Source organism: Ylistrum balloti, unplaced genomic scaffold (genome assembly GCF_031769215.1).
Source record: "Ylistrum balloti isolate Yb309-2 unplaced genomic scaffold, AGI_CSIRO_Ybal_v1 Utg370840, whole genome shotgun sequence".
In the NCBI taxonomy this organism is placed as follows: Eukaryota; Metazoa; Mollusca; class Bivalvia; order Pectinida; family Pectinidae; genus Ylistrum; species Ylistrum balloti.
In genome coordinates this window covers 335360-355033 of record NW_026782484.1, presented here as the reverse complement: position 1 = coordinate 355033, position 19674 = coordinate 335360, and the positions used below count along the sequence as shown (strand labels likewise).

Below are 19674 nucleotides of genomic sequence, written 5' to 3'. Positions count from 1 at the left end.
AGAATATATCGTCTGTATGTAATGTAGACAGAATCTATCACTCTCTGTGTAATGTAGACAGTGTCATCTCTGTGTAATGTAGACAGAATCTGTCACCTCTGTGTAATGTAGACAGAATCTATCACTCTCTGTGTAATGTAGACAGAATATATCGTCTGTATGTAATGTAGACAGAATCTATCACTCTCAGTTTAATGTAGACAGAATCTGTCACCTCTGTATAATGTAGACAGAATCTGTCACCTCTGTGTAATGTAGACAGAATCTATCACCTCTGTATAATGTAGACAGTCTGTCACCTCTGTATAATGTAGACAGAATCTGTCACCTCTGTGTAATGTAGACAGAATCTGTCACCTCTGGTGTAATATAGACAGAATCTGTCACCACTGTGTAATGTAGACAGAATCTATCACCTCTATGCAATCTCAACCAAGGGTAGTCATTGTTTAAGCATGATGGTTTTTACATTCCTTGTCTTTGATTTGGTCAAGTTTTTGCAACATAACCTTTGTGAATAAGTCCAAATCTGTTCAAAGTCCTCTTGATATACATACGGTTGTCTTATTTCACCTCATTTTATTAAATTTGTAACCTGTCTAGATAAAGGGTAAATTTAAAAAGATTAACTTCTCACATTCCTTCTTAAATATGATTGTCACTGAAGAAAACATTGATTTTCAGATAGAACAAAACAAAATACCAATGAAAATTTTTCCCTAAATGAAAACTATATTCCACTGAGTTACAAAAAATGCCTAATTATAAAACTTATGAAGGAAATCCTTATATACTCGACCTTGACAAACCCACAAAATAATGTGCAAAATTAGACACATTATTTAGCATTTGAATCCCATAATGATTTGTCACTACTCTCCCACATTTTGGCACACTCCTTGTTTTGTGAATGTAACCTTTGTTTTTGATACACGTCTATACTGTTTAAATAAATCACTGGTTCCAGGAAAGTATTATCCTATTCAAGCTGGCCACTCCATTGGTCAATACAGTTAAAAAACAGGACGTCTGAGAGCAATGCCTCTATATGAGGGAAAATTGAAAGTTTGTCTGTTTCATTAAATGAGCAGTGACAAGCTTTTAATGTAATTCAAAATTCATTATAAACCATTCCTGTTGAAACAAAAGGTTTTCTCAGCATTGAAATCTAATGAATCAAGAGAAATGTAAGACTAGACATTTAAAATTCTTTACAAATAGTAATTCTGCACCATTACCTCCTAATTATAAGACAGACATTCACACATTGGTCCTCTATTTTACTCCACCTCATTCTAAATAACTAACAACTTCCTAAAATAATCCAAATTGTTGTCACAAAAAAGTATATCATTTGGCAACTAAAAATAGTGATATTGCAATTTTAAAGGAGTGTACATATCAACATTCTATCCAAGCTGTTATTATTTTAGATCCATATGTAAATATTTCTGACACACCTTTAAAGTATCAACAATAAAAATGACCACAGCTGATGTCGTTGAAAAGCTATTGCATCATTGACTGTTTTAAGTTTCCTTAGGTGCAAAATATTTTCAGAAACTACCTGATGTCACCTGTTAGTAGACTAAACTTTCCTTTTTTCTAGACATTCCAGACCACATTCTACACATCAACCAATATATATATTGAACTTCATTCCCTTAGTGCTTCTCTTAAACTCACCACTTCAAATGTGAAGTGAAGAGCTTAGTAACAATATCACCAGGCTTTCAAATGGAGCATTTAGCATGTTAAAACAGGACCACAAAAATAATTTGAGGGTGCTGGTAGTGATGCTTTAATGTTTATGGCCAAATGATAACAATACCGGTATTACAGAACCAGTCACTATGGCCACTAGGTCAATCGGCCGGAATCCCTTCTGTTCATGAATGATCACTGTGTTGTCAGAATTGGTCTGTTTTGTATGACGAGTGGTCACTTCTGGAAGAACATGTACTGTTGCCACATACAAAAATGTCCCAGCACTAAATAACATGGCAATGCCTGTGGTTTGAAAGTCATGAAGTTTTCCTAAACTTCCCTACAAACAGAAACAAAATGAAACATTAACAGTGACGAAAGGACTCTAACACCTAAAGTCATCAGATTGTACAAATACTTTGTAAAAAAATATAAAAAATCAACCTGCAATTTAAATACAAATTAATTTGGTTGATATCAATGCATCTTTTATAGTGAACAGCTAGGACTATATGAGGGTTACATGTTTAGATAATTCTAGGTAACATTTCCTCCAATCAAGGTCTATTGTATGGAGAGTGATTGTTTAGATAATTGTAGAATCTTGAGTGACAGACAGCTTAACTTTTAATGGTTGAATAGTCAGATAATTCTATCTTACCTGGCTAAGAGATAATCCTATATAAGTAAAAATACAGGCTATTGGAGCAGACGCTGAAAATATTAACAAATGTCTTCGTATCCTGGGTCGATCAAAACCATCGTGTAATAAGAAGGTAACCAAACCAAAAGCAGCAGGTGCCTGCAAAACAAGTTATCATAGGGTTCCTAATTGAATGGTATCTGCAAAATATGTTTATTTTTCTTTAGGGTTTCTGAAAATATGTCACCACAGAGTTCCTAATTAACAGGTGTCTATAAAACATGTTATGATAGAATTCCTAATTAACAGGTGCCTGAAAAACATGTTATAATAGAGTTCTAATTAATGGATGCCTGAAAAACCATTATGTAACACCACAATTGAAAAATAACAGGTTCATAAGAAACCGCTATAATTACACAGTTACTAATTAACAATTATAAGAAAACACAGGTACTTATGTTTGATGATATATACGACCAATTACTAATTATAGGTATCAGTTACATGGTTACTGTCATTTAAAACAGATCAACATCAGCACCATACCTATACACATATATATAGAGTCTACAACAGGAAGCTATACACACTTACCTTATGTAACATGATAGCTATAAACACGATTAGAGTTAAGTGTGATCGCTGCATCATAATTGCTGCTCCCATAGCAACACCATCAGCTACAATTACAACAATGATGTATGTACTTATCAGTAAGAAACACATGACTTCAAATCCAAATTGAAGCACAATTCAAAATGCTGAAATTATATTATGTCAATGGTTGAGGTTCATATAGGACATGGCCTTAATTAATTTGGTTGGTCTACAATAGCTCAGGAGACCTTATCAACCCACACGACATAAACTAAATCAGGAGAGCTAACTTAACTCTGATGACCTACAGTAACAAAAGATATTCATGTGAATGAAATCAATTCAGTAGACTTGACTTCATCAAGTAACCTAAACTAGATTTGGTAACCTACTGAACAGTAATTCATGTGACTCATAATAAACGTTGGCAATTTGAAATAATTAAGATGATTATACCAGCTACAGTAATCTACAGTAACTATGGTAACCTACAGTAATTCAGGTAACCTACAGCCACTATGGTAGCCTATCATAATATTATAGTAATCTATGACAACTATGATAACCTTCTGATTATCTACAGTAATTATGTAAACTGTAATATCTATGGTAACCTGTGATAACTATATAGATCTACATATAGTAAGTATGGTAACCTACAGTCATTCATGTAACCTAAAATAACAATGGTAAATAAGAGTTTCTCTGGAGACCTAAAATTAACATTTACTTAGTTTACCAACATTTACCACTAAATCTGCACACCTCTTAACCTTCTGGTATTCAAGTTACTTCTAGCATCGCAGGTAATGTACAGGTTTATCTTTGTCCTATCCAGTAAGGAGAGACGGTGAGATTCTCTGTCACATCATTGTAGATAAATGTCAGAAAAAGAATGTGCTTACTGTCACTATGTTTACAGCTGAATTAACAAGGGGCTTACCAGCAGCATGTACTACCAAACCCAGTGTGGCTGTGATTTTGTGTCGATTTTGTTGGATGGTTGATCCAGCTCCATTTGATTCAGCATCTGAAAATAGTAATTAACAGGCAATTTACAAACTAAACAAACTAAACTTCAAGTACAAAATCATAACAGAGACTGTCCAAATGGAAAACCAAAACGAGTTTTAATACCTGGTATATATACACAGAAAAAGGAGAACTGATGCAAAATGTAAAACCTGGTGTATACACACAGAAAATCGAGAATCCTCATAGTTCATCACTCAGGTAGGTACATATAGTAACATTGGAAGATATTGTCATTAATACTAATGGATATTTCTGCAACTGGTTTTGTCTCTTAGTACAAAGAGGGCCACCAGTTCACTCACTTCTGTGCCCAGGCAAATTTTAAAGCAAAGGTAAATTAAACAGCTGATCACTTTCGTTTTTTCTTACTCCTGCTTCTTGTTGTCAACTTTCATATATATCTTTTTCTTTATGTCTACCTAATTTCTCAAATCCATAACCATGTACGCACCTGTAGACCCATGTGCATGTCCACCTCCAATCTGGTCAACAAGAAGCATGAAGATGAATCCTGCCACTAGTGTCACCCCAATGATGGTGTGGTTGTCAGAGACACTATGGGTGTGGGTGTGGGTGTGGCCATCCACGGTGTTCAAACCTTGGTCTTTGTTTGGTAAGTCGCTGTGTACTGTGTCATGACTCTGGGTATCTGTAAAGACAAATAACACAACACAACAATTACTTTGATGAGTGAGAGGAAGTTTTATAGGGAAGCTATACAGGACATTTATGGCACTAAATCACAAATTCTAGCGAAGCAATTGATGATTGACTAATGATCATTTATAAAAAATGGATTGACAATATACATTTCATGATCAGGACATATCATATACTGTATACCCAGCAATTTCTGCCCCATTTATTTTCCGCCCTTTTCATCCAATAACAGGGAGGGTGAATTTAAGATGAGTACAAAAATTTGTTGCACTTATATACTGTAACCCTAATATATCATCCTCAGAGGGTTAAGGGAACATGAGGGGAATTCATGTATAATCGTAAAATGGCGAAAATAATCTGGGACGAAATATATCCCAGGGTACAGAATCAGTGTAATATCACAACAAGAGGCTTAGCAGCCTTGATGGTCTCCTGAGATAAGCAATATTGATTATAAAGGTTAAAGGTAAAGTAGCTTTCAAGTGTCATGACATTTGTGACAATTGTGACACTGATGATAGTTAACCAGTGTCAATTCCTGCATACCATCAAAACTGTCATCCTATATAATAATTCTTGCTAAGTCATTTCCAGTGGGAAATAAACAAAATGATGCTAAAAAATGCAATTTCTCTATAAAAATCATCGTGAAGTCAACCTCCACTCCAAGAAAAAAATATGAGACCCATTTTAGTAATTAAAAGAATCTTAAGATGCTTCAATACATGAAGAACATTTGCTTCTACCATACCTGTGTCTTGCGAAGAAGATTTTTTTAAAATCTACAGTTAATTTTACCCCCTTTGGCCCCAGCCTTCAGCCCCTAGGGGTCAGTCAGATACATACCATCTAGCTGCCATCCTTTGCTCATAATTCTAAACAAGTTAGAAATATTTCAGGTGGAAATTATACAAATTATGCTCAAAAATCTATTTACTTCCTCCCCACAGAGAAATGTGAGACCCTGGGGCCATGAAATTCACAATTTTGGTAAAGCACGTTAAGATGCTTCCATCCATGAAAAGTATTTGATTCTACCATATCTGGATGTTGAGAAGAAGAATTCTGAAATCAAATTGTTGAGACTTATAAATGCAGAGTCTCCTTGTATTTTGATAACTGCCAAATTAACACGAGAATCAGTGAAAATGATAAATGCTCCCCGAAAATAATGTTATTGGACACAACAAATTTATGAAAGGGTAATAATTATGTAATTAAGGGGTTTCAGACACTGCATTTGGTATACTTGACATCCTCTTAGTATGACCAATGTATACAAAGGTTTCATGTTCCCAGTATTAATGAAAACAAAGCTACAGTATGGACACAAAAAGTTTAACAAAGGGCAATAACTCAGTAATTAAGGGGCTGTAGGCTGCAAATTAAGTGTTTTATACTCCAAATTACATCATCCTATTTTAATGATGAGTTATGCTAAAGACACTTAATTTTTACAAAGGGTATTAGTTCTGTCATTAAGGAGTTGTCTGCCCTAATATTGTACAATGCACATTGTCTTTGTTAATCAATGTTTACATCAAGTTACATTATCCTAGTTTAAATGTAAGCAAAGCTATGCTCTGGACACAAAATTTTAAGAGGCGAATATCTCCGTGTTTGAGGTTTTAAAGGTTCTGAATTTGGCATACTGCACATTGCCATAGTATGACAAATGTATTCACCAAGATTCATCATCCCTGCTTAACCATTGAGAAAGTCATGCTAAGGACATGAAAGGAGGGATGGAAAGATGGAGGGACAAAATGGCAACTATAGACTCCCCATGAAAATTTTCATTATGACCTTTATAATCATCTATCAATAATGAATACAACTATGGTCATTGTTTAGCCATGATTATACAAGTTTTCCATTTAATTTTCAATCCATAATATGAATCATCCATTTTAACCAAACCTCACCAAATGCGCAATCCTATCTCACAGTTGTGGACTAGGTACTGTATCATACATGAGTGAAGACGATGTACTCATAATATCAGCATGATGTATGCACAATGTTTTTGGTGTGTTGTGTATATTATCAGCACTAGATTGGAAAAAATACTTCACTCTATGGCTCTTTGTAAAATATATTACCAGTGCTTGATTCACTCATGGCATGGATTCCTTCAGGAATGATGACAGCAAGCGCGGTCCCCACCAAGAGACCTGCTCCAAATACTGTGATTAACTTCAACTTCTCCTACAAAATACCAATGATTAGGATGTAGGATGCTTTTTCTCTCTATAGTCCTAGTGATTATATTTCATTCCTTGACTTACAACTTTGTGGTGGGCTGATATAATTTCTGATGAAATGCTTCAGTTCTAAAAGGAAAATCAAGACATGAATATGTTTCAGCAGATAACCAATATCATTTGTACATTTCCAATTAATATGCAAAGCAGCATTGACATGGAACAGTCATTATGAGTTAGTGGCATAGTCATTATTCATCAGCCTTAGTCACTGAACAACAATTATGGCATTATATAATTATATCACTCACACGCTTCAGTGATTTGTAACTAACATAGTTCAAACAATATTTTTCAATAAATAACAATACTACATACATTCCATTTAGGATGGGAAAATAAGCTTATAATTTGTAACACATCAAGCTATATTTCAATTCTGCAACTATAATGTAGAGTTCAGCAGTTTCTTTGCTGTAGACACTTACTGATAATTTTTCATCAGCTTCATAAAGTTCAAGTAGTTACCCTATCTATTGCTAGAAAAACCTTGACACAAATCTATTATGTCATTGTTACACCATAAAACAAGAGGTATGCGTATATCAAGCATATATTGCTCACTTGCTTATTTTGTTATCAAACCTTAGATAAGAAGTCAAATTTTCCCACTAACTGAATTAAGGCAAAACTTACACGTGTGGTTACCAAAGATTTTTTCACAATCCACAGAATTCAAATATCACTGTGTGTACCCATTTGTCCTATTTGTATGAAATATAGGTAAAAATGACCACCTCATGAAGAATTTGATAATAAAAGATTCAGTTAAATAGAGAACAGGATAAAAAATGGATAACAATTTTGAAATCTAGTGCAATCATGCCATTTTTACTAGACCTAACAAAATATTATTAACAAATTTAATAATAGGTGTTTGTATATCCATGAACATCTTTCTTCCTGACACTAATTTGTAAATTTAAGTGGGTTTGTCCTCTATGTAGGAAAGTGTCATGAAGATGAAGGTGTAGGTGGGACACAGCTGACAGACAGATAGCATTTCAACAATGAACTGTTTTGTTCGAAAACAGTGAATGCCAATATAAAAAGTCCACACATTTGACACTTGTGAAACGACAACTTTCTTTGACTAACAACAATTTCTCCTTTTTGTTTCTGTAACTGTTTAATTGGTTTAATGACTCCAAATAAATCTATAGATATTTATTTATCAACGTTTAATAATTTTGATGTGATAGGGAAAATGTACAATCTTCTGGACATTATCACTTCTTATCGAAGTTTTCTGCTACACAGTAATTTGTATATATGTAAAATGTTGTTTTTATCCTGTGTGTACCTTTAGGATGCTTAATGGCAGAAGAGAAGACATACAGAAGAAAGCTATATAATAATTATTGGTTTAATTTTAGATTACATTTATTGCAGTTTACAGACATGGGATCAGTAGGCTATGATATATCTGTCCTTTTTTGATGACAATCAATGGAGCTACAAATCAAATCAGATCTAGTTAACTTAACTGGTACCAAGACTTTTTGTTCCGAGACATATATATATATAGTATGCTGATACTTAACTTGTTCAATTTCATCCAATCAGTCTGTAAAGTTCAAAAGGTCAAAGAAGACAAGAACATCATCTACAAATCTATTTTTTCCAATCAGTCATGTAAAATCATAGATTCTTGGTACCAGACTAGGGATATCTTTTTTCAATTTACTCTTTAACAAAATAATGTTACTATACAGGATAGGCTATCAGATTTGAGACAGAAAATTTCTGTCTCTAAAATCATAATTTAATGTCATTCTTCACATTTATTTTGTTGATTTTGATAGCAACATTTTTTATCAAATAGTCTCGTTTTAGAGATTGTATGGACATGAAAGTGACAGAAGCGCACCCACCATGGATGCGGTGAAATTGGTCATGCAAACGAAATCATGGATGGATAGACAGTTATAATTCTTCACACTATACTTGAGAAGGGGTATATTTATGTGTATTCTCAACCCACAATCACACTTTCTTCCCGAGCCCGTTAACAGATTTTACAACAAAATAAATATTTAAGCAAGTGATTTGAACACATACCACGGAACTCACTGTCAATGGTACAAGTTATATCAAACTAGGGAGGGGAGAGCCTAAATGTATTCCAGCCAGCCTAAAATCTCAGACCTTTTGACCATATGTTAGTTATTTATCACATACACTTCCAAAGTCAGTTTCGCCTGTTGAAAGACCATAATAGAAGACGTAAAACTTGTACATTCAATCACCGACCACACAGCTGGCTTACCTCTGAAAATGTTATAACAATTGGAATCAAACCAGAAAGATAACATCCTACAAGCATGGCAAATGATAGCAAAATGAGAGTAAATACGTCGTCCATTGTCGGATTTAAGCAAGTGTCCTAACGTCGAAGAGTGTTTGTTGCCTGCTTTCCAAGGTTTTTTTGCCTACATGGCTCCCAAATGTTAAGGTTAGTAAAATGTTTGAGTAAGTAGTATTTTCAAGCTTGTCGTTGATACAGATTATCCATGTAGCGAATATTTTCGTTAATTTATTTGGTCATTTTTCTCTAATAAAATATCTTTTTTAAAGAATGTGTATTGGTCTTAAAAATCACGAATTATCACCTAGGAAATGATTAATTTCAACATCAGAAAATATAAGGGAAAATAAAAATTCATTCGGAATATCTCATAAATATCTATGAATTCGATGGTAAATACTAAGGATATCCGAAAAAATTTTGTGAAGGTAATCCCGCAGTTACAACCAAGAATTTTTACAACTGAAGTGACGTCCTTAGTGAAAATGGTAAAATTAGCGTAATAACGTTTATTTTATGTCCATTTTGTGAATAGACATGTTTCGTCTTTTCTCAAGACTGCTAGCTGTTGAACGGAAAGAGTAGCTATGGCTTTGTTTGCATGCAAAGAGCAACCCTTTACCTGTACCATTCCATCTCGCACTCAAAATGGCGAACTCGTGCGCAAATGATGGCGATATCGAGCTCGCGCAAAGGACTAACCAATGATATAAGCAAGACCGTACCTGAAAATGACCAAATGTTTTACCCATATCTGTCCACTTGTCCCTGCAATGAATGTACGTGTTGATATTTTACTTTTCTTTTAGAGGCCTAAACAGTGTTGAACGATAAGGGAGAGAACTCGAGCAATATTTTGCACAATTTCATGACCAGCATGTTATAGAACGTCTGACTCGCCACCATTTAGGCTTAATGGGAGCGTTTGCTTTGATGTCATAGGAAAGACTTGTTAAAAAATAATACAAAAAACATCTCCATCTCATTATGAAGCACTGCATCATTATTTACAACTGATTGGTGGACTGCTTGAAAGAGAATGCAAGAAGATGTAATGTTAGCAGTAACAAAATATATTGTAATTGGTGAATATTAACTAAATTGTGACCAGAACCTGTATGTAAATGATAGTCTATGGCAAACATAATGGTGACAATACAGAGGCATTATAGCTGGTGAGTACATGACCAGTGAGTGTGAAGCCCATTCAGTAACATCAATTTCATGAAATGAAAATGAAACATATTGAAGTCATAACATAACTCCTATATATATGAAAGACATTTACCACTTTTTCAGAAGACATCTTTTCAACCATTTGTAACCAATGAGAGTGTTTTGATGTCTTTAAACCAGAAATAATATATATTGTTAACAGAAAATAAGCTTACTTTTGTCTTGATTGGTTAAATATTCATTTTTTTGAACATGTACACCATTAAGATGAGTACCAGATTGGAATGGTTCGAGTTACTAGCTATCTCCTGTTGCATTTTTCATACACATTTTGCAGCCTCTGATCATGAATATATTTGCATGAGAAGTGAGCAGATTGCTGGATGATGCTTCACCAGCGTGTGAGATGATCAATGTTACGCGTGCGTATACAGAGTTGCTACAGCTCTCTATCTGTTATGAATCCTCATTAGTAAAACAAAAAAGAAATCATTTTTTTGCATTATTTGTAATTATAGCACCCATGCAATATATAATAAATAAAATTTAACACCGAAAAAATCATACATGTATACACAGTGTCAACAGAGAAACATTAAAAAAATGTGGCGTTTAAATGGATTGTACTATTTATCAGTATCACTCGAAAACTTTAATTTCGGTATTCTTAGTGTTTCGTGGCATTGTGCAGATCTGTGGCATTATTTCACAGTTGTATTGCTGTGTGAGGCATCAGAAGCATTTATTGAAGCAGATGAAGGTGATCATGATATGGTAATAAAACTAAAACACATTAAATTTACATATTACAATTTAATTTGATGACATTTGAATATTAAGTTTATGTTCTTATACGAAGTACTTAGTCATGATGATTATGCCATGCAATTTTCAAACTTACTTAAAGAAAATATCTGCATATAATGTACTGGTTATGATGGCATTGTCATAATATATATTTCAACTCATATTCATTTGTATGAAACAATTATAATTTCAATTTTATTTTTATGAAATAAATGGTATTGCAGTGTAACATTTTATGCATTATGTTTCTCTGTTTGAACTCATTTTGATATATGATTTGTTGCTTTTATTTCAGGCGCACACCATTCTGCTTGTGCAGGCAACTCACAAGCCAGAAACAAGGACATATTCTGATTATGAGTCAGTGAATGACTGTATGGAAGGTACATACTTGTATTATTGTGGAACAAGAATCATTAGGAAATAAATCCTACCGTAAACCTAAATGTGTAAAATTGCAAACTTGATATTAAAATGTCTAGATTTCTAGACTGCAATTTGTTGAAATATCCATATTCTTTATGGGAAATTGTCAGATGGAAACTGGTTATGTGGCTTGTCAATATCTTGTGCATGGATTGAAAATGGGAGGCTATATTTCATTGTATCTAAAACTTTAGATGATGTAATATGTATTGGTCCCTCACTGGGAACTTTGACCTATGTCTAAGAAAAAGTAAATTTTGCATGTAATTTCACATCCAATGAGGAACTATAATTTGCCAAATTGTATGAAGAATAAATTTATGTAAAATTGCCTTAATGAGGATGTTCTTGCATAAAAAATATGTATTTTTGTTGATAATAGTTTTTATAAACATGTCAATTTTGTGATGTGTTGAATTTTCTTCACAGGTATTTGTAAAATATTTGAAGAACATTTGAAGAAGATCAATTCGGACTGCCCCTCCATAACATATGACATCAGCCAATTATTTGACTTCATGGACCAGTTACATGACCTCAGCTGTGTTGTGTGAGTTATCAGATCTACAGCTTTTGAAGACAACGTATCTTGATTTTGTGAATTTTTTTGATAACTAGTTATCTCTAGCAAGTTTTCACTTGTGCTTCAACTCTTACATCATCATTGATTGATTGTCATTACTTTCTGATTTATACCTGATTTATGTAGTTATTATTTAGTGATATATAAATGCTATCACTCGCAAAAATGCTTTCACTAGCAGAAATGCTATGATTAATTAGTTACTATGAAAGCACAAGTGTATGAACACATGATTATCACTACTATCTGATGACTGAGATTGTAATGTTAAAGAGTAATTAGGAAAACCTGTCTGTGTACTTCCTTCACCATTAACACTTCTGTATATTATGTATCCCTTGGTTTTATAACTAGTATTGAGTGATATATGTGAGGAAAGTACAATTTTATTAAGAATACATGTAACAGACAATAACAGAACAAAATGTACTAGCTATTGCCTTAGATTGTAATATACTAAAAAAAAACAGTGTGCACCACTCTGTGATATGATTGTCACTATTCTAAAGCTTGTCCATGTACATTTTATATATAGTTATAGTGTACATGTACTAAGGTTACTGTTCATCTCAACTTTTATAATACACCATTCAATATTCCTGTATCTTTGAATCCTTGAATTTCCTATGCATTAATGGTCGAAGTATTATTTGATGTTGCAGATTCCAGAAACACTCAAAGTCCTATATTCCACACAACAAAGATTGGGTTAAGGAAAAGATCTATATCATGCTAAGGAGACAAGCATCAAAATAAGGATGGACTGGACATGTAGTTATATTTTAGAATCTGCATCAAAATAAGGATGGAATAGAGACCTTATAAAATAACATACTTCAAGATGTCTTATTCTGGAAGAGTATCTAGCATGTCTTCTTTTCGCTGAAGACTCCACATCTTAAATGAGATCTTGTAAGATTTGAAATATCCTGTAGGAAATGGAGTATAAATATAAATGTTCTATGGTAACTAGATTGGAAAAGTGTGGTGAAGCTTTACAGCATGATCAGTATTCTTTTACTGCATGATCTGAATTCTAGTCTCCAAAATCTTGTAGCTTTCTATTCTATGGAAAGTTTTGAAAGGAAAATTATTTTGTATCCTTTTCTGTAAGAAAAATCTCCAAGGTACTGCTGATCATTAGACTGGTGAAAAAGGTGAATATTAAACAATAGAATATTATGTATAAGAAATGATCATTATTTATCAAATTGGTGCTCCTTAAATGTTAAAATTAAAGATATTTTTAAAACTTGAGTCAAATTTATTACCCATTTATTGTTGAAATGTGAATTTAAATCTTAGTTTACGTGACTGTGCACTTCAGAAATTTGGATAACTTTCTTTTGCCAATTTCACATAATTTAAAAGAAATCAGAATTTTTTTCAGCAGGAAGAACCCTCAGTTTAAAAATAGATGTTACAGGTCGATTTAGAAACTCACAGGTCTCTGTAGAAAGAAAAAGTAAGGGTTGCTTGATACAAGGGTAAAATGGTAAAAGTTTTTTTGTGGTATGAAAAACCTATAGATCACATTGTTTTTTTCTTTTCATGTATCTCTATATGTCTAATTATTGAATGTCGGTATCACGAGTAGGTATTGATATCTAAGGTTGTGACAAGTTAAAATGGTACATGTAATTTAATACAATATTGGATTTTGGATACCTTCAGTGTTCCTTACATCTAACTGTATAGAAGTACATGCATTAAACATTTTATAATGCCTAAATGGGTTTGATGAACTAGCTAAAAATGTGGCCAACTGTATTTATCACAAATGTCTATATATTATATCAGCCTTAATAACACTGTTGAAAGTGTAGAAGTCATGAAGACAGTATGATGACGGTGATATGTCAACTTAACGAGACATTGATGATATATAGACCCATTATTATTACTCTTGTTTTCCTTAAGTTTTAGTTTAGTAATTAAGATTTATGTAAATATCTTTTTACCATTTTTGAAATACAGGGAGTTTGGTTTAAGTATAACTCCTTATTATGCTGTAAGCATCTAAATAGTACATTTTGTATAATCATATGGCATTTGTTATTGATGTTTGACTAGTGTGCACTTAGTCTATACTTGTATATATGCCTGTCTCGATAACCATCACAAGTGTAGAATGTCTCAATATTGTTTTGACAGATAAGTTGGCTGACTGCACACTTTTGCTTTTGTCTCACAGTTAAATTGGTGTAGCTTATCTGCAGAGCTACAAGAAAAGTATACCTGTAAATAGATAACTGCACCACATTTTTTATCCATCAGCATGTGTTTTGAATTTTTAAGTTTTATTACATTAAGACATTATTTCAATGTTCTCCTTCCAGGTCTGTTACCAACCGGAAAAAATAATTATAGATAACTATGTACTTAAATTGCACTACTGCTATGAAAAACTACATAAGGACCATATTCATCATTTTCATAAGATACAAAGCTTTCAGGTGACATAATGATGAATTAATAGTGAAGCAGGACGGTAAATTAAAAAGAGGGTAGGATATTTATAGGGATTAGGTTGTAGGGGGGTTGGGTTACAGGAGAAGACAAAGAGAGGGTATTACTAGGAGATAAGGTCTAAATGAAATGTATGTCTTGATTCCATGTCTTTTATCTGTTTCTTTAAAAAGTTGTAATCTGGATATTGCCAGATATCATCTTTTTGTTTGCCTTATGAAGAGTATTAATGTGTAGTGCTTTTGTATATGTTAATTTATACTCATACTTATTGATTGAATTAAGTCTCGCATGAATCTTTTCCTTATAAAATCCATTTGTGCATTATTTGCTGTTTATTCTTTTTCTTTACATCAGAAGTTATTCTTTATCTAAAGATGGAAATATCAAATGTGATGTATACTATGACGATTAATGCTTTATATTTGAAATTTGTGCTGTTCATATGTCAAACGAAATAAATGCTTGTTAACAAGAAAGAGGAACTTTTTGTTGTTGTTTTTATACATATCATTACAGATACAGTTGTGCAAAGTGTATGTATGGAGTGTACAGTTTTTTAAGAGTACTACTCACAGACAGATTCAAAAGATCTGAGCGAGACACAAATAGACACTGAAAATTTTCACAAATGCTGCACCCTATGTGACTGGCGACTATTGGCAGCTGATAATCGTTAACAGAAGTTGACATTTTTAGGCACGTTTTAACTGGTTTCCAATTATCAGAACACATAAGATATGTAGTATGACCTGGTTAGTCCCTTAATAAAAAATTGTTGATCTTCATTGTTATTTCTTTCACATTAAAAAGATACTTTTGTTCATCAGAAAACAAGTACATACTACAATCAAAGTTTGGTTAAGTTTAAGGTTTAGTAGAAGTTATAATAACAAGTTTATTTACTACAATATTGTTTTTTTGTAATCGAAATTCTTGTAATTTGAAATTGTAATGTTAAACATCCCAAACAAATGAGAATTTTTTAGGTAATTGAAAACAAAACAGGTTATTAATGGGTATGAATAAAAACATGGATTTTTGTGTATCTGAAGTTGGTATACTTACAAACTACAAATTTTTGTTATACAGGCTCACTCGATCCTTCTAGTACAGGCTACACACAAACCAGAGACACGTACCTATTCGGATTTCGAATCTATCAATGAATGCATGGAAGGTAAGTGACAGTTTTTTGTGTCTTGGCAGATATACCCCTACAAAATGCTGTGTTACATGTCCTGTTGTACATATATGATACCAGAGATTGTCCAGGGAATTACAAAAATGGTTTTCACCAAACTTCCTCTCCTGAGTTTCTTGAGGTAGATTATCACCAATTGAGTGCATGTGACCATGGAATCCGTGTACTTAGTAATGAACTTTCAGACACCATGAGCAAACACATATTTTTATTGAATAATTTATAATTCCTGAACTAATGAAATTGGGTAGTTGCTGAAAACATATCCCTGCTTTGGTTATGAGAGAAAACACACCTAATGAAACATTTACTGAATACAATAAAAAAAAAAAGTGTCAACTTTGGTCAATTTGTTTCTTATGAAAGTCAATGATCATTCTAGTAACAAAATAATATCGGTCTGGAACTTTGATGATACAGGAAGTTTGAATTTACTCATATGACACTATGCTGTAGGCAAGAATTATTTAGTTTTGTTATATTTGGACACCCATGTAATGAACCTGTATTGACATTTCAGGTATCTGTAAAATATTTGAGGAGCACTTGAAGAAGGTCAACTCTGACTGTCCCTCCATCACCTACGACATCACACAGTTGTTTGACTTCTTAGACCAGCTGGCAGACCTTAGCTGCCTTGTGTAAGTACAGATCCTCAAACATTCCCACCAGGGTTTACACCTTGTGTTAAGTTGTACTTTTATTCTGTCCTGCTTGCTTAGGCACAATTACAGACTTTCCTTAGAATCTTCTTGGAATAAATTTCCCCATAGAACTGATATTGTAATTGGATGCTGATATTCAGTATCTATAGGGAATACTTTGACAAGTCAACCTGACTTTTCACTTCAAAAAAACCCAACAACACACATCTTCTTCTGCCTATGTAATGTAATAATTTTAATATTCGTCTGCTTCTTGACGATATGTGCGAGAATATCTTCTTACTTACAGTATTAAACAGTCCCATTTTTGGATGTTAAACTTTACATCAAGCCTATAATAAAACACAATAAGTTTTCACTGGACCTTTCCATTTATACTTATCATCTCTCTTATTGTTTATGGACACATTGACCTGTGTTACTGAAGTAGACTAACCTGCCCAGTCCTCGAACAGTAATAGTGCTCGAACACTTATTTTATTTTCTGTTTTCTTTCCACAATGTGACCAACTTGTCCACTCATGATGCGTTATAACTATGGGATGTGGATACTTTTCTAACGTGACTTATTACGTCATTAAAATATTCTGTTTGAAATATTTTGCCATAAGTTTGTTATCAAAACAACAATGTTTATGTTACTGAATCCTATGTCTGAAATGAAATATACAGTGATAATGGTGATGTTTTGTCTGTTTCAGGTACAACAAAGAAATTGGGACTTATGTACCTCACAACAAAGACTGGGTGAAGGAGAAGATTTATGTGATGCTTAGAAAGCAAGCATCATCATCATGAACAAACACAGACTCCTATCATTTTCATTAACAGCCATCATTGTGAGAAAGACACCTGCAAGGGAGTTATTGTGGAGGGAATGATTGTTGGAGGGTTCTTAGTAGTTTTCTGTTCAGTTGATGTGTCCAGAGGAGTAAAGTGGGTAAATTTTGAGGATGTACAAGTGTGTTCTCCATCAGGGATGGAATTCACTTTCTGCTATAGTAACAAATGGAATTATTCCACAAATCAACAAAACATATGTGAACTAACTCCTCAGGTTACTGTGTTTTTTTATGTTTTAAGTTCCATTTAGACATCATATTAGTAGCAGAGATTTGTTTAACTGATCTCTGATTAATGTTTTGATTTACTTGAAACAGCACACATTTACCATAACATGTAAATAAACCCATCGGTTCATTGTCACTATTATGTTGTATTTGCCTTGAACTAAGGGAAATCTTCTGATTAAACCTGATTAATTAAGAGCTTAAAGTAACAGGATTACATTGAAATCGAGCATGCCAGGTTTAATCTCTTTATTGCAAGACAGTATGTTTAGTGATATAATACACATTTTACAGATAACTTTTTGTGTTTATTTAAATAGGTCATGCTATTTCTGAAATGTTTAGTTAAAATAAATTGAATACAAGAACAATGGATTGTAAAAACAAATACATGTCAATCTTTATTTCAACAATTTGGTATGTGGTATCTTTAGCTTGAAAATGTTTTCTTTGAAATCATGAGTCATTAAATTGTTATTGTAATTCCATTGTCTGTTGAGTTTTCAGTTCCTGTTTTATGTCATATAAATGATTAAGAAACATGTCTTAATACTGAAGGTCTGTTGGTGTACAAAAAGATGTATGTTGTATTCAGACCTTAGGTGAAGATCCGAGGCATGTAGTTTGATGATCCATTTTCAGGGGTATATGTTTTTCAGGAAGCTGGCATTAAAGCAAGCCTGTGTACGGTGACAGTGATGGTCTACTTCTTAAAATAGATAAAGCAAGCGCTGGTGACATGTGGCTTTTTGACTTAAATCATATGGCATGATGATTGAAATTATTACTCATTTATTCGCCCGAGTTATTTTGCAGATATTACTACAGACACTGGTAAACATAACACCCTAGCTAATACATTAAGCTTCTTTCAGTCTCAAAAAAACACTAGGAATTAAAGATACAAATCTGAATTCAGCCGATGTATTTGTAAGTTGATAAATCAATACGATGTTTTAGGGACAGCTTTCCATCTATGTGCTGGAGAAGTAGATTTATGTATTGATGAAAAAGGACTTATACATATGTCTATGATCAATGGATCATAGATAGTCCAAGAGGCAGTTTTCCTTGCAAGAAATATTTATGTAATTCAATAGATAGAATTACCTGCAATATTGTAAAATGTCCGTGGTATGACTGAAAAGAATAGATGTCCTTATGGAACATAGAATATATTAGTCTATATATATATATCTATTTGTACATTTCATAGCTCTGTTCAACTTTAGATAAAAAAAACAATAGACCCCAAATATATATATAACCCATGACTTTATTCTTACAGCTATTTCCATCTATACTTGTGACAGCTATAATATACCGGTAACGATGATAAATCGGGTGAATTCTAAGCATTGAGAATCTAAGGTGCTGGTGCCAGTTTGATTTTTTAATGAAAAGCAAGCAAAGATATAAATTAGTAGCAGAAAATCTTGTGGAGCTCTTCTTTTAACACAGAACTTCACAAATGAATGATTTTGGTCCCCTGCTTAGTAATGATGTAATTTTATACAATTTTCTTTTATTGCAAAAACAGCATTTTGTTTTCACAAAGAAAACATGCTCACTTTCTTTAGGGACAAAATGATGCTGTCAAAAACTGGAAATGGCAAAAATTATTTGAAACCATGTGCTGTTAGACTGATAGTGCCATTTAATTGAGTCGCATCTTTTTTTATTATGAACCCCCCGCCCTTAAACGCATTTGTGGGGGATGATAATTTGGCCTCTGTCCGTAAGTGCCTTAATTGTGCCTTTTGCTACAAAATGCAACATTAGTATTTACTTTCCTTTCCAGGTTACAACTTCAAAACCATTACACTCAACTCCACAGACTAAGTCTACCTTTCAGAGCTACTGCTTCTAAACCATTCCAGTCAACTCCACAAAACTTTCTGTATATATTAGGTTAGTGTCTTAGTTAAGAATAGTTTCAGTAACCATGAAAACAAATAACCCTTATCACAAATTTCAGTTTTTCTGGACCAGTGCTCTGAAACAATTCAAGATAATTACTCAAAATTTTTACAATTATTAAGCTAGTAGTATCC

The 19674-nt window shown here is 33.1% G+C and overlaps 2 protein-coding genes across 3 annotated transcripts; one reads left to right on the top strand and one right to left on the bottom strand.

The window, feature by feature from the left end:
- Positions 1–1800: 1800 nt before the first annotated feature.
- On the bottom strand, positions 1801–9277 carry LOC132558935 (zinc transporter ZIP9-A-like). The gene is made up of 7 exons (XM_060223553.1): positions 9182–9277; positions 6766–6856; positions 4437–4634; positions 3894–3980; positions 2948–3033; positions 2369–2509; positions 1801–2047 (listed from the first exon to the last, which is right to left on the bottom strand). Exons 1-7 carry the CDS (start codon positions 9275–9277, stop codon positions 1802–1804), a joined length of 945 nt encoding a protein of 314 aa, XP_060079536.1. The 3' UTR covers position 1801.
- A 379-nt stretch (positions 9278–9656) lies between these two features.
- LOC132558936 (enhancer of rudimentary homolog) lies at positions 9657–18108 on the top strand. 2 transcript variants are annotated; one of them, XM_060223554.1, is made up of 4 exons: positions 9657–9708; positions 15774–15861; positions 16406–16526; positions 17252–18108. In XM_060223554.1, the coding sequence occupies exons 1-4, from the start codon at positions 9706–9708 to the stop codon at positions 17346–17348; spliced, it is 309 nt and encodes a 102-aa protein (XP_060079537.1). In that variant the 5' UTR covers positions 9657–9705; the 3' UTR covers positions 17349–18108. The 2 variants fall into 2 exon arrangements, with proteins under 2 accessions (XP_060079537.1, XP_060079538.1); XM_060223555.1 differs by lacking the exons at positions 15774–15861; positions 16406–16526; positions 17252–18108 and adding exons at positions 11499–11586; positions 12059–12179; positions 12875–15166 and having other exon boundaries at positions 9659–9708.
- Positions 18109–19674: the final 1566 nt, after the last annotated feature.